Genomic DNA, 14,893 nt, shown 5'->3' on the forward strand with positions numbered 1-14,893 from the left:
TGATCATCAGTTGATATAAATCCATCTTAACAATTTACACTGGGTTTTATTTAGACATGATTACTTCGTAAGCTAAATTAGTAATAAACTTATCAAGGCTTTGCCAGTGAAAGAATGACAATTTTCTCAGCTTTCTGATCAGTTAGCTGTGTTACGATAGGCATGAGCCACTTTATCACTAAATGATAGAATTATCAAATTAAGAATCTTTTCAGTGTATTTCTCTTTTCCTTCCTGAAGCTATTCCATTTCCAGTAAAGACATTTATAATTTTTACAACATTTACAATTTTCTCAAAAATACGAACGATACAGCTCCTCATTCCACTTAATAGAAACCATTTATGGAGAAAGAAACTGTAAATAGTAAATAGAACCCAATCGAATGCAATCATTCCGTCCCGAAGCAATTGTCATTCTCTCAAGCTATTATCATTTGTATTCCACAGCAAAAAATGTAGAACGGAATCCCATAGTTTCTAAAACATGCTTTTTAATCGATTTTTCCAAATAACTGAATGATTTAAAAAAAAGTCTAATATCCTTCTTGAAGGATTCATCTGATCTTTGAACATTCTCACATTTCCAATAAAGGAAAGCTAAAAAGTGATTCTCTACAGTATGACTTTCGCTATAATCCATTATGTGTACTTTTACCAGTTACTATGTACTGTATTCATTGAATTCCTTCGCAGAATTTGATATGGTTTGAAGTTAAACTATTTAGAGTCATAATATTGTTACAACAATAATAAAATATAAATGCAAAATATTTCTTTTATTTTGAGGTGACACAAACAACTTGCACGATATTTCATATTCAAATTTGCTACGTAATTTAAATTACTTTTATCTTCCTCTTCTAGTGAATAAATAAAGGGAGGTATGACGATAGTAAAATGTACGTTAAGGATTAATTTCAAATTAAACTACTCTTTCAACTCGTTATAACATAACAGAACTTTGTTTATTGAACATATATTGCACGGTATTCAAGTGAATTAAAATAACAAGGCTAACTGTACTGAGAGAAGTTAATCACTACTGATTAAAGAGGAAAAACATGTCAGTTTTACAAACAAAAAATAAATTCAGCTGAAAGTTCATCTCTGAATTTCATTTCTTTTCTTTTTAAAACGAGCAATTTTCTTTTTGTTGCAGAATAAAACTTCCCAAAGCATATCGCCAGTTAATACAAACTTTTACTGATTTCTTAATAATGAGAAATCGCTTAAGTCGGATATTTGATAATTGATATTATAAGGCTCTCTCTACGTAGAAAACGATATAGGAAAGAATCCATGGTGGAGAGCAGTAAGAGCGGAATTCGTATAAGAACAGCTGTTATCAGGAAGCATCGAGAGAGAGAGAGAGAGAGAGAGAGAGAGCGACTGGACTGGGTTGTCTTGATGATACTGTGTATCACTCGATGCGATTTATCTCGATATCAAGTACCAAATCAAAATATGTATGTGATGGACCCGTCCGTTAATGAAAGAAAATTCTGTTAAACTTGAAACATGAAAAACCAAAAATTAACATACACCAGGACAATGCGAACAACATAACTTGTCATTCCAGAAGATTGTGCAATAACGTCGTAAATGGGTCAGTCTTTGAGGCATTTTTGCCACACATCTTTCGGCTAGAGATTGGGCAATATCCTTGACTTCAACAGTACCCCTTGGATGTGGTGGAATTCGTCTGAAAATAAATCCTTAAGGTTAAAGAGAACTTGCAGTACGATTATATTATACAAATTTGGTAACATTCAAATTCCCCAATAATCTTTAGTGTGAGGTCGATTTAAAATCATAGATCAGTCACATGATCTTGGGAATGATGGAATGAATGAATAGGTTTAAGTTGAATTTGCTGACAAAGAATTATAGAGCCAGAAGAAATCGACTTACCAGCTTTCACAGTTGAGTAATTTGGTGATATACATATGCACATTACAAATATGTTAAATCACTGAAATTTAAATTCCAATATAATTTAACAAAAAATTTTCAAGTAATGTGAAACTCACTGTATTATCGGTATTGAAGTAATAGCTTCCTGATTTGGATAATTGTTTTCTTTCAAGAATTGAATAACGTCTGCATATGATGTTGTCGTGCGATAATTAAATTCAACTGTATAGCATGCAACGATGCGTGCTGTATGATGCAAACAGCGCCGTGCCCAGTTATTCTTGCACTCTTCTTTACTGCAGTACAAGAAGCTTAGTACACCATGGCACGAAGCGTCACGATCATCCCAGCAGCACTGACACTGAAATTTTGTTTTTTGTTTTTTTTTTTCCTTTCCTTTTAATCTTGTAATTTTGCATACTATTTCCTAGATGCGAGAAATTATTAAATTTTGGATAAAAATTATGAAAGGTTGTAGATTAGCAAGGGATTCACGTGCCTCACTTTTATTTCAAAATATTTGAAGCACAAATTTATTCGATAGGAAATAAATTTTTAGTTAAAATTGAATTTATGAAGTAATCATTTAAGTAATTACAAAAGATTATCTAGAGCTTACTTGATTTCCTAATCTACTCATAGTTCAGGCTTAGGATTCAAATTGAGTAACAGAAACTTTTGTCTTTTATTATCATGACAACAAGAAGGGAATCTGAACGTCCCAACGATAAATCATTAATCAAATAAGAATCAAGTAAACTGACTATTGAGTTCCTAACAAGACAACAAAATTTTACATCAGCAGATTTCGCAAACCAATCATCTTGCTTGATTGCTGGTTGTTCGGCACTGATTAAGTTCAGAAATATTTGAAATCGGCCTCGCTGAAAATGTTTTTTATTTAAGAACCTCAAAAACAAGACATTAATTATGAACACATTTATAGAATCCTTCTTTATGCTTATCTTTCAATATGAAATAGTTTCTTAAAGTAGCGAAAAGGGCTTCTCCTACCTTGCTACTTCAGTTGCATTAAATAGAAAGTAACGTGCTTCACTTGCGCACTCAGTTAGGTCACGTCATTTTCAGCAGCATTTGCTAAGATTGAGAAGTTCAGGAATATAAACCTATCGGTCTATGAAGGTCACATACTCGATTCTTTTCGTTCTCAAATTAGTGTAAAGGAAATGAATCTTCTTTCAAATCTGCTGAGTGAACATAAACAAAATACTTTTTTGTTTAGGCGTTCACGAATCTCACCATCCAGGCCTTGAACCTTTTCGTTGATCCGTGCTAACAGTTCACGTCTACCAGGCAAATTAATCGTTCGATTAAACTCGTAAATATTCGACGCAATTCGATTACAAACTGGCGCAAATTTCTCCTCTGTGCCACGTGCCACTTCAGGCAAAAATAAATGGCCTTTATCATTCAAATCTGTCTCTAGCTTAGCGGTAAGCCCACAAATATCGCAATAACGACTGGAATATCCAGTAAGTTCGGTAAGCGTGACATATGGAATAGTAATGGAATATTATGTTGCACTGATAAGATTCAGTAGCTCTAATGATAATGAAAAACGTTGAATACTTGATAAGTACTATTCCGGTGGGAATCTATTGCCATATATTATTCCTTCAAAAAAAATGAAACATTTTGATTCTGAATCTTTTTATGGGCTTCTTTTCTGAATTTTTAATATATTTTTTTATATTCAGGAAAAATCTGAATTTAGCAAACTTCTACTGAACAATTTGATTTCAAACGAAGAAAAAGGAAGTTTGGAATCTTTCACTCAAATCAACTTTTTTATGTAGCATTCGCTACCATTGCCATAGTACTTCAATGAGGGACCTTCCAGAAACGTTATGTCTCGTAGGCTTCCAGTGTTCTAGACTTAAAGTCTGCGAAATCCCCCACAATCCATAATTATTATAATTTTACCAGTACTGTCGATTGCCACGCTCTACAACGCCGCTGTGCTTGTCACATTCTTGATCCAAAATTCCCGTTTCCGGTACTACTGTATAAGGCAAGTCAAAACGAATTCCTAAAGTACCAATTACGAAACAAATATTTCTATAATATCGTTTGTTCGAAACATTTCGAAAATCTGCATTTAAATTTGAATGCTAACCTGCAGGACCTTCGATTATTGGCACTTGAAGTGTGACACCAATCTCGCCGCTTAAATATCCAATATCTCTGGTAACAACAAGTTTCTTGAAATGTAAAGAGTAACTGCCGGGTGCCTTGATGAAGTACACACGATTACCTTTCTCATTCACAATATCAATATCATCTTCTGTTAACTTAATCTCATTTTTAGCTGCAAATATTATGAATGAAAAGAAAGTGATCAATCGAAGGTATAATTAAATAGTAAGTAATAACAATTCCTGTTCAGTTAAATAAATGATATTTTCAAGTGTAAAAATTCGTTGCATTCATTTCCAATCATTTTCTTTCATCAAACCCTAAAGATAATATAGGAAGGCAAAAATGAGATATTTGCTGTATTTTCTTCCTTAATAAACTATAGAAATGCATACCTCCTCGACATGTATAAACACTAATTTCATCAATGAGAATATAAAGATTATCGTCATAGTCAATAAGCGTTTGTCGTTGTTGAGAGTGGACGATTGTTAGAGTGACACATAGGACAACTATGATCAGAAGCACTGAGACGACGTGGTTATTGGTTCTGCTCGATGAATTTAACAACCATAAACCATTCAAAATGAACATATTTATCCCTGAATTACCCGGTCAATTTTTTCCTCCTCTTTTTGGTACTGATGAAGAGCAATAATGAATATAAAATGAATTAGAAACGAAATTGGATGGATATTCGTTTATCCAGAAAATGATGCTGAACAACTTTTATTACCAATCGTAACGACAGGCAACGATACTGCGCTGAAAATGGAGAACGATCACTGTATCATATGCACCATCGGTCTGATTTGATTCCAAAATCAATTGCTATTTTCCATCGTAATAAAATGACAATGATAAATGTGTTTGTTAATCGTAATGTCAATTATGGTACTTATAAATAAAATAACAATTTCATTGGCAACGTGAGTTGAGTTTCAGGCCTTCAAGTACAAAATATGCATAGAATATGAAATAGTATAGTCAAGTAATGTCAAGTCAGGAATTGTTTACATTATTATAGAATAGGGGAAAAAAATTTAAGAAAACACATCCAAAAATAACTGAAATTGCAAAATAGTACTTTGAATAAAATGAGATCTGAAAATTTTCATTTAACTTTTTCATTGATTTTTAAACTTAAATCAACATGAATGAAAGTTGGAAGCATGCAGTAAAATGCATTCATGCTAAATGATATTGCATCACTGTATCATATGTTAAATTGACACACGTAGAAGTTTTTTAAGCACGAAATTTAGCAAAATAACTTTTACCGTTAGTAAACTAATCTAAGTTATAAAATTTGTTACAGAATCTTGCGTGGGAGGAGAATGGAAAGAATCGAAGTTATCTGATAACGGAGAAATTTTTAAACTCATATAAATTCAACACTGCATTTTAGGGAAAGTTTCAACTGGTAGATTGAAATTTTGATTGCTAAACGGTTACTAGAAAATGGTAATGCATGATGTCAGAGAAGATGCGAATGCCGAAGGGCTTCTAAGGTGTCAGCCGACACTACCGGCCATTTTACGACAATTCTTTCGATTCGTACCCTTCTATTTTCTTTCTGCTGCCTGTTCAATCTCATTTTATTTTTCAATTCACCTAATTTACTTTTCACTCTCAACTGAATTCAGAAGTTTTCAAAATATTACAACCAGTTTCGGCTGTAATTCAAAATAAACATAGTAGCACTATAAGTAAAATTAATCGCATAATGTTATGTACTTTGAGTGTTAATAAACATCGGAGATCGAATTCTTCGATATTTCTCCTGAATTCTTAAAATATGTTTCATTATGATATCAACTTTCAATTCCATCGATAAGACAAATAAACAAACTGAATATGATTGAATAGTTAGGAATAGGAATTGCTGAGAAAACTGGAATATCACCAGTTGAAGAACCATTTGCCTTAACAGCCCACAACTCATTTATGTATTCTAATTTCTGTCCCATTGTGCAAGACTTCATATATGGACTGATGAAATTTTATACTTCATGAAATCATAAATCATTCAATGAATTTACCTAAAGATCCGTATAAAACAATGATAGACATCTGTACAACATATATCTGCACTTGTAGAATTACTATTCAAAAGATATGAAAAAGAAGTTTGAAGACCATATAATATATGCTAAATAATTGAAATAGACGATGAGATACAACGTTAAGGTGATAAGCTCAAAGAAAAATATCAGCTTACAATGGCGAGAATGAGAATGAGATATTCTGAGTACTGTATGCCATCCAATCTCACTTCCTGGATAATCAAAGTAATCGACTTTGAAATTCAAATTTTAATAATACAGTTATTCTGAAAAAATCAAATGATACCATCAGAAATGATCTACCAATAATGCCAAAACGTTCCTTGATGGAAATATAAAATGATCTTTGTTATAAACTATAAGATCCTTCATAAAAAAGACTGTTACCAAATAAATCTGTCACAAAAAATAAGTCCTTCCTATTATTTGAAAAAGCTTAACAATAGCAAATATGTACATATCAAATAATCCTAGCAAAGATGTGACAAATGTGAATTCATCACGTAATAATATCATCATATCGAAAGTTTTAAGACTGAAATGAATGGTTAAAACTTTTAAAATTTGTTATGCAATAACAAGATATAGTAACGAGATATGAAGTGCAAGGATTCGTAGTAGAACTGGAAGTTAATCAACCTTCATCAAATGGTATATATGTTATTAAGAAATTTCTCGTTTCTTCTGAAGGCACTGAAGATTTAAAAAAAAAAAAAAAAAAACAAGCTTCAAGGCAAATTCTTATCATTGCAAATTTGAAAATAGCTAGCTCTAAGGGTGGTGAACATCAGTTCAGTTTGTCCACTACCTTGTAGTTGCGGTGTAAAATCTTCAATAAGACGAATCTCGGCGCCTAAATGTTGTAGCTGAGCACGTACGGTCACATATACGAATGCTGGAAGAAGATCATCTGTAGTCCAAACATGGCTATCACCAGCTGGTGCAAACTGCGACACACACTGAAATCATAAATTATCATTATAATCAATCGTTTAAAATGACGACCAATAATGAAATTATAAATTGGACTTAAATTTCATAACCAATTATTTTATCTACTCATGCCTATTCCAGTCTTATTTATAGGCACTTTCTGAAGGAAAACATAAAGATGGATAAGAGATTCACCTCAATTCCGCTTGACCTTTGAACCGTCCCGCAGCCTTACTTCAAATTTTTTACATTCATTACATAACACAACACAGAACAACTTTTAATAACAACTCAGAGAAACATAAGAAAACCCTATTTCTGCAGCATCTTATGGTGTATAGACAAACATTGAGTTACATAAAAGGCAAAGGATATGTTCCGGTCGATTTCATTTACACTAAAAGTGTATTCATTCAACTAACAATGCTTCTTGAAGTAATATCTTTCTGGAAATATTTCTTTTTTATTTTCTTCTCAAATAATATGAATTAAGGGACTTAGTCGTGGTAACTAAATCCCGTATATCTTCCAAATTTCACACAACTTTGATACAAAGAGTAAGAGATGGAAAAAATGTGGACGTTAAATCGACTGCTATTACACTTAATGATATCAACGACTGAATATTTTCACAGCAGGTAGCATTCTGTTCAGGTTTACGGAACTGGAACAAACGTGGATAAGGGATGGAAAGCTAAAATGGAAATTGAAGTTAAAGTAATTGGCTAACTAAAAGTCGACTTCAGTTCAGTCCGAAAGCAATTTTTTAACTCTGACAAGTCCTTCAAATTCTAAGCTTGATTTCCAACGGTCGAAACATTTCCGAATTAAATCTGTAATTAATCTTTGATAATATCTTTTTTTGTATGGCGGAAAATCTTTGGATGTGATTAACTTGCTAGGCTAAATACAAAATATTTTTAAAACATTTTTTTTTGCGAAATCTGGCCAAAATATTACAAATCCCAAGCGTTGTATTGTACTTTCAAGTCGCGAATCTATTTTTAGTTGCAAGTTTGATTCTATTAATGGCAAACTGCAGGATCAACTTATATGCTTCTGCAAGACATTTTCCCAGGTATCAATTTATCATTAAATTTAAACGTGAAATAATTATCTTATTTATATTGTTTACTTCATCTATCCAAACTCCTCTAGTGATACTTTTGGTATTTTTAATTCTAGCTAATTAATTCTCTCGTCATTTCTAAACAAGCAGGCATAATAATGACCCGATCTATGATGCCATTTGAAAGATAGTATTTCTTCTCTAGACATAGCAATATTTTTGCTATGCTCATTTCCTTCATGCTTAAGTCATATACACAATGCTTTCCACAGCAAATTATTATTGTTTGGCATTGCGAGTGCACAAACAGAAAGGAAGGAGTATAGTTGGCCAAGAATTTTGAAGAAAAGAAAGAGAACAAAATCATTTAAATGGACAGAAAGATGAATCAAAGCCGAAAGAGACCGATTCATCCAATGCTTTGAGGCTGAAACTGCAAACTGTCTTCTATTCATACTCTCTCTTTGTCATACTGATGAGAATGACAAATGATATCGCAAATATTTGTGGTCAGTATCACTGAGTCTTATGTCTCAATTGTGGCACAACAACATAAACCATTACTTCCATATTAATCTTTCCGTTATTTGAGTGCATCAATTTTTGAAAAAGACAATTCCTACTAGAATATTTTCGCGAAGAATAATTTACTGAGATAGTGCCATGCGTGGATGTCATTTTATGACATATGAAAAAAAAAAGTAATCAGTATGATAAGTTAATGAAATTGGATCACTATATTATATTACTCATTACTAAACGTAAATATTTAAGTAATGAAATGATCAATCGCATATAATTTCCTCTTTCTCATTTAGTGACAGGGATGAATATAAAAAGTTTATTCAATCCACCCCCAGTGATATATCTAATTTATCTTCCCAACTTTAAAATAGCTCAAAATCGGAGCGGTAACTAATAATACTCTAGACATATATCGATTACTTAATATGAATGTAAAAAAGAAAGCAGCTTATCTCTGAGTGATGATAAGCTAAAAAAGACCATAATACGATGCTTTCTTTAGTAACTATATCACTGCGAAGCAAACTGCTTTCTCCACTTTTTCATGCAAGGTCCATCTGTCCACTTTTGCTCATTATCCTTCCTTATCGAAATGACCTGTGCACTCTCAATTTTTGAACGAGAAAACGAGTATGCACCACCCAATCCCGCCCATATCTTTTACAACACATAATGACTACTATGCCTTTTCTCTTGTAGTCTTAAACAAACAAAGAATGTGGTTGTTCGCCAGACAATTAAATGTGCAAGGAGAGCAGACTGTTTGTTGACGAGAAGTCACTTCCAGATGAAATTGTCATTTTAAAGCTATCGTAAACATCCACTGAACTACATTTCACTTGCTTTTCTTCATTGAGAAAATACTGACGAAGAATTCCGGTGCTAACTGAGTGCATCAGTATCTTTAGACTTAGGCTTAATGAAATCACAAAGACTGCCCCAGAAACAGCACTCATATGGCACCTTCTGCCTCTTTTCAAACTTTAGCTATCGAATTCCCGACAAAATAAATTGCAAATCATGAAGTGCAGGATAGCAATATATTGCAGATGAAGAAGAAAGATGAATGGGAAGGTGTTATGGTGTACTGAAGAAGTAACACTAATCAGTTGTTGATTTTTATCACTTCCTATCAAGCAAACCTTATTCTTTGATGTTTGCGGCATGTGTTCTTTCACTTTAACTATCTATTTATGCATTAATATAAATCTATGTTTTATCATAGATATTAACATTTTCCATGTTAAACATCGATGAATTTCACTGATGATTATCCACTTCTCCGAACGTTGCAGAACAAAAGCTAAGCAGTCATTTGTCACTATGATGTTGCTAACATCAGAAACTTTCAAGCAGATGCCAGAAGTTAAGAACTTGAACAACGCTCTCTTACTGCACCGTAAAATGTAGTAATATTCTCTCCAAACTGACATTACCACTTTGCAAAAGAAGATCGACATGCTGTCAGTTTACTTCGCATAATGCATTGCGAGGCGCACTAAGCACGAGTAACCTGGCTTAGTGAAAAAAATTTCTCCTGAATCTCATGCAACCTTCGAATCACTCTCTCAATGCTATCTCATTTTTATCATTTTCTATTCTTATAACACAATGGTTTAAACCATTAAGTGAGATTACAAATAACTGCGAACAATGGCAACCCGCTTCGCTCACTGGTAGAACATCACAGACAAATAACGGAAACTTCTACAACTCTATCATTCCGCCATCAGTAGTGCATCGCAAAGAATGGCATTTTCTATAATGTAAACGGAACAATCCCTTTCACTGAGAACAATGAGCAACATCCAAAGTAAATGTCTGAAGAAAAGGAACGAATCATGAAAAGAAGCATCTCCTCCGGTCTTTTCCTTCGAGACCAGCCGCTATGAGATACGCTATGCGACACTGCTATGTCCACTACTACCTATCCGATCGACATGATACATGCTATCCTCTCACAGAAATTCATCGCTAGAAGCGACAAAATATGTGAAAACTGGTGAGTGTGATTGCTGGAAGGTACGCACTGCCACACCCACTCTGTCCCCTCCCCATGCTCCACTTCCTCAAAGTCTTCCAGTACTGTCTATGTCTTCTCCTCGTAGTTGTCATCATTGCCGTCGCTACCGCCACTCCTCCCTTTGATAATGAAATGTTGCAGCACTTACTCTCGCTCTCCCTCGTTACTTCCTCTGGCAACTGCTTGCTTGCAAGTCTCCTGCATTATCCTGCACGCATTTCAACAACCTTTCTTTCTCGTCATTCTCTTTCGTCCTCATGTTTTCCCACTTTTTCCATTATTTCATCTCATCTATCCAATCAGACGAAAACCTCACGCGTGCGCTTCTCAGCAGTGATCCTTTTTCTCCGCGCGAGCATTTGACACTTGGCCGACTACATCCGCTCATTTCCTTATCAGCTCCTTCGATAACGTTGTTGTGTGGTAGTCGTTTCGTCACGATGACAAAGAATGTCCGCCTTACTGGGCGGTACCCATCTATCAACAGCAAGAGAAGAAATTTCAACGTTTGTCCCTAATCGTCGATTCATTCGCTGTCAATATGAAGACATGAATGCTAAACCAAGCGAGATCTTCATTTAGCGCCGTAAAATAGTTTCAAACAAGTTTCTCTCTCTCTTCTTCCCACTCATCTGTCTCACTTCCACTTTTAACATACATTTAACTCACTATTACAATTCTTTCTGTACAACACAATCAACGTCACTCATGCATATGCGCTATTTAAACGATCTTCGGTCACTTTGCTTACGTTTACCTTGACCATATCCAAGCTCTACTTGTTTCCTGAAGTTGTGTCAGATATCCGTCATAACAGTTTGAACCAACACCATTCAATCCATCAAGTATCCTAATACACTCTTTAATAATAAGATGATTGAGGTCACTCTCTTACATGATTTTCAACTTACTACGATTTATGATGAGAACTGTGCAGTCAACGACTTAGTATTTGATTACTATTTAGTGAAACTGCTGTGACAATTTTACTGAGATTGGAAAAGGAAACACCATAAAAAGGAAAGATTAATTTTGGTTAGTGATATTTACTGTGACCTTTCGACCTTTCGAAGAGCTGTGAGACTTAACAGATTTCGAATCAGTGTATTCTAATAGCGAGATGTGTTTTCAGGATGAATGAGTAGTGAGCTTTTTTGTGCTAGTGAGCAGTTAAAGAAATGTACTCTTCAAAGATTATGTGGGAGAGAGGGCAATTCACTGTGAAATTTTTTTTTCGAATTAAAGTTTAACAGGACTTGTTTATACAGAGGAGTGCGCTCTGAAATTTTGATATATTACCCGATAGTTGAAATCTTGATCCACTTGATTCTTGTGCTTTGTCTGATTTGTTTATTAAAGTAAAATCTTGAATACTACAAAGCAGTGTAAGCTAACATAGCATTCGCTCCGATGTCACATTCTCGAATAGCTAGCCTTGTAAATTTTGAGATAGGAAGATAACGATTAATGATTCCCTGCGGGGAAATGAATTTAAACCTTCCCAACGACAGAGTTCAAAATGATCGCATAGGGAGAGCGAAGAAGCAGAATAAAAGTAAAATATAGCATGCATAAATCGAGACTATCATATATGTTGAGGGTTGGCTAAATGGATTTATAGAATATATGCAGAAGATTCAAGTTAATTAGAAGTATACATGCACTTTCTCCATTACTTACATTTTATAACTTTTGACTCTTCAGAAAGAAATACAGTCCACTCTTACTTCTACCTCGTCTATGAAGGACATTTTGATTTTGTTACATATTTCAAAGAAAGTATAATTGTGCATGTTTTCACACGAATACGGGGAATCTCAAAAAATAAAAAAAAAAAAATCACAAAACTAGTAGTCATACATTTATTCTTAATTCATTGATTAGTTTTAGACTTTTAATAGTTTGGTTTAAATTAAATTGAAGAAAAAGAAAATATAAGAGTAGGTCCCAAAACATTTCGTACTTATAATCAATAGCTGTAATTTTAATAGCTTCTGTCATCCAATTAAATGAAAAAAAAAAGCTGAGATTTAAATGTATTGAGGCCATATAAATACACTGTTGTTTTTTTGTTAGACGAAAAACATAAATGGAGAAATGACAAATTCCTCGTATACATTGCACTCTACGGAGGAAAAAGCTATGCACTTTGGTGCCGATTTTGTTTGAAAACAAGATTGTTGCTCTTGGAGAGAGGTTTCGGGTGTACTGATCTTCCTGTTGCTGTCTGGGCCATCGTAAATATTTCTTTTCATAGGCCTCTTTTGCTCAATGTTTTTTTTTTTACTCTGTTGATAGTACTATTGGTTGTGTATTTTATGAGCAGTCCTTCTCTTCCTGTCTTTCTCTTTTAAATTTAAACATTCCTGAAGAAATTTATCTGGTAAATTTGATGAAAAATACTTGTATATTGCATCGACCAGCTGTCTATCTGTTTTCATTTCACGTTCAATTCTAAATAATCCTACTCCCTTGCAGGCTAACGCAAATATTATTATTGCTGTGCTTTAAGAACTATACAGCTTGCTCTATTCTAGTAAGTAAGTTCATCTCATTTCACTGGTCAATAATTTACATTTCTTAAACTAAAACTGATAATTGCACCTAAAGAAGTAATTACAAATGTTTACTATCTCATACATATTAAGTTCAACTTGCTGATGTTTCTTTTATGCTTTACGGTTTATACAAATTTAATTTAAAATTAGTGAGAATGTTTTATAGTTCATTGTTGTCCTATTTATTCGTGAATGATACGCTTCTATATTTATACCCAGCATCAGACTGATCGTTTGTATAATGACATAGAAGTTTTTGAATGTGAGACATTAAACGTTATTGTGTCATTTAGGTGGGTATCTCTGTTCATTGAAATTCATTGCGAAAAAAACTGTTAGATTTCACTATATATATTTTAGGCTGTCATTTGACTGCAGAAACTGTGCGTAATTTGTAATGATTTCATCACTTTTCGAAACAAATGTCACACACTTCTCTTATGAAGTCAATATTGAATTTACTTTATGGCCAAATATTATCAAGTGTTGTGATATAGCCGTAGAAAAGTATGCTATCAACAATAAATATACATAAAGTTATAGTGAACAACTGAAATTTCAAGAAATACCTTTAACCAAGGAGGCGAAATTTTATGTAATATTTTTGAACTATGGGGTTTTAAGGAATTTGCATTTTGTTACAGCATAATAATAATTGTAATGGACAGTAATGGATGTATTTTGTCGTAAATCGCGATTCATCCCAGTAATAACTGATTTTAAACAATTTGCATATCCGATGATATGCACACATTATGTTTTAATTGTCCGTTATTCGATAACTGTAGGATTAGAGTTTCGTAGGTAATGTCGCGTAGGTGGCAGGACTGTTCGGGAAAAATCGGAAGTTAACATATTAAGCGATATTTGGTTGTATTTTGAGAGTATCTGATTGTCTCACTATAAATTGACTAATTCTTTTTAAGATTGCAGTTTCAATTCTTGTGGATCACCTATCATCAGTACATGTTTATATGATTAGAATCTTGGAAAATAAGCAGAACTAAAAAAAAGAGCTATGCTTCCATGCTTTTTTCACTAGATATTAGCACTTTGATAGTACTGCTCATCGATCAGCTAAGTACAAGGAATGGGTCAATTCTTCCGCTCAGGAACAGACCCATATTATTTGCACTATTTAGCTACGAATCAGTAAATAAGCAGTAGCAAATAGGCAGTAAAACAATAAAACAACCGTGGTAATAAAATACAGAAAAGCAGTGAGAGGTGGTACTATAAGAGATCAACAAATAGTACAGTTACAGAGAGCTGCAAGAAGCGAAGATTGCTTTACTGTTTTAAAACTTGTATTTCCATTTTGTTCTGAGCTTGATAGATTCTGCTTGAAACGATCCGTTGAAGTACAGCCCATTATGCCATTAATATTTCTTTACTCGCTACTGAAGCGAAACGAAAGGAAGATGAAGAAAAGAAGAAGTACTTCACTAAATGCACTTTATGTTTTTTTCCTATTGATATTTACGAGTAGTGTAGTACAATTGCCTCCCTCTCTCATTTTACGGGATGTTTGTACTTCGGTTAAAAGTGGGCACTAAAGCAGTAGTAGTAACAGCAGCCCTCTCCCTGCACCCAGCTCTTCACTTTTCACTCTTCACCATTCATTCTCATTGTCACCGTAAGTGACAG

The 14,893-nt window shown here is 33.7% G+C and overlaps 2 protein-coding genes across 2 annotated transcripts; both read right to left on the reverse strand.

Annotated features, from left to right (window-relative positions):
- Nucleotides 1-1,534: 1,534 nt before the first annotated feature.
- On the reverse strand, nucleotides 1,535-4,666 carry Bm2172 (Uncharacterized protein; the record flags this gene model as incomplete). Its single annotated transcript, XM_001901530.1, has 7 exons — nucleotides 1,535-1,703; nucleotides 2,032-2,276; nucleotides 2,713-2,799; nucleotides 3,147-3,396; nucleotides 3,860-3,965; nucleotides 4,053-4,244; nucleotides 4,468-4,666. 7 exons carry the CDS (start codon nucleotides 4,664-4,666, stop codon nucleotides 1,535-1,537), a joined length of 1,248 nt encoding a protein of 415 aa, XP_001901565.1.
- An 883-nt stretch (nucleotides 4,667-5,549) lies between these two features.
- On the reverse strand, nucleotides 5,550-11,076 carry Bm10534 (Uncharacterized protein; the record flags this gene model as incomplete). Its single annotated transcript, XM_043082123.1, has 3 exons — nucleotides 5,550-5,686; nucleotides 6,947-7,097; nucleotides 11,005-11,076. The coding sequence occupies 3 exons, from the start codon at nucleotides 11,074-11,076 to the stop codon at nucleotides 5,550-5,552; spliced, it is 360 nt and encodes a 119-aa protein (XP_042938057.1).
- Nucleotides 11,077-14,893: the final 3,817 nt, after the last annotated feature.

The sequence above is a fragment of the Brugia malayi genome, assembly GCF_000002995.4.
Source record: "Brugia malayi strain FR3 genome assembly, contig: Bm_v4_Chr4_scaffold_001, whole genome shotgun sequence".
Lineage (NCBI taxonomy): Eukaryota > Metazoa > Nematoda > Chromadorea > Rhabditida > Onchocercidae > Brugia > Brugia malayi.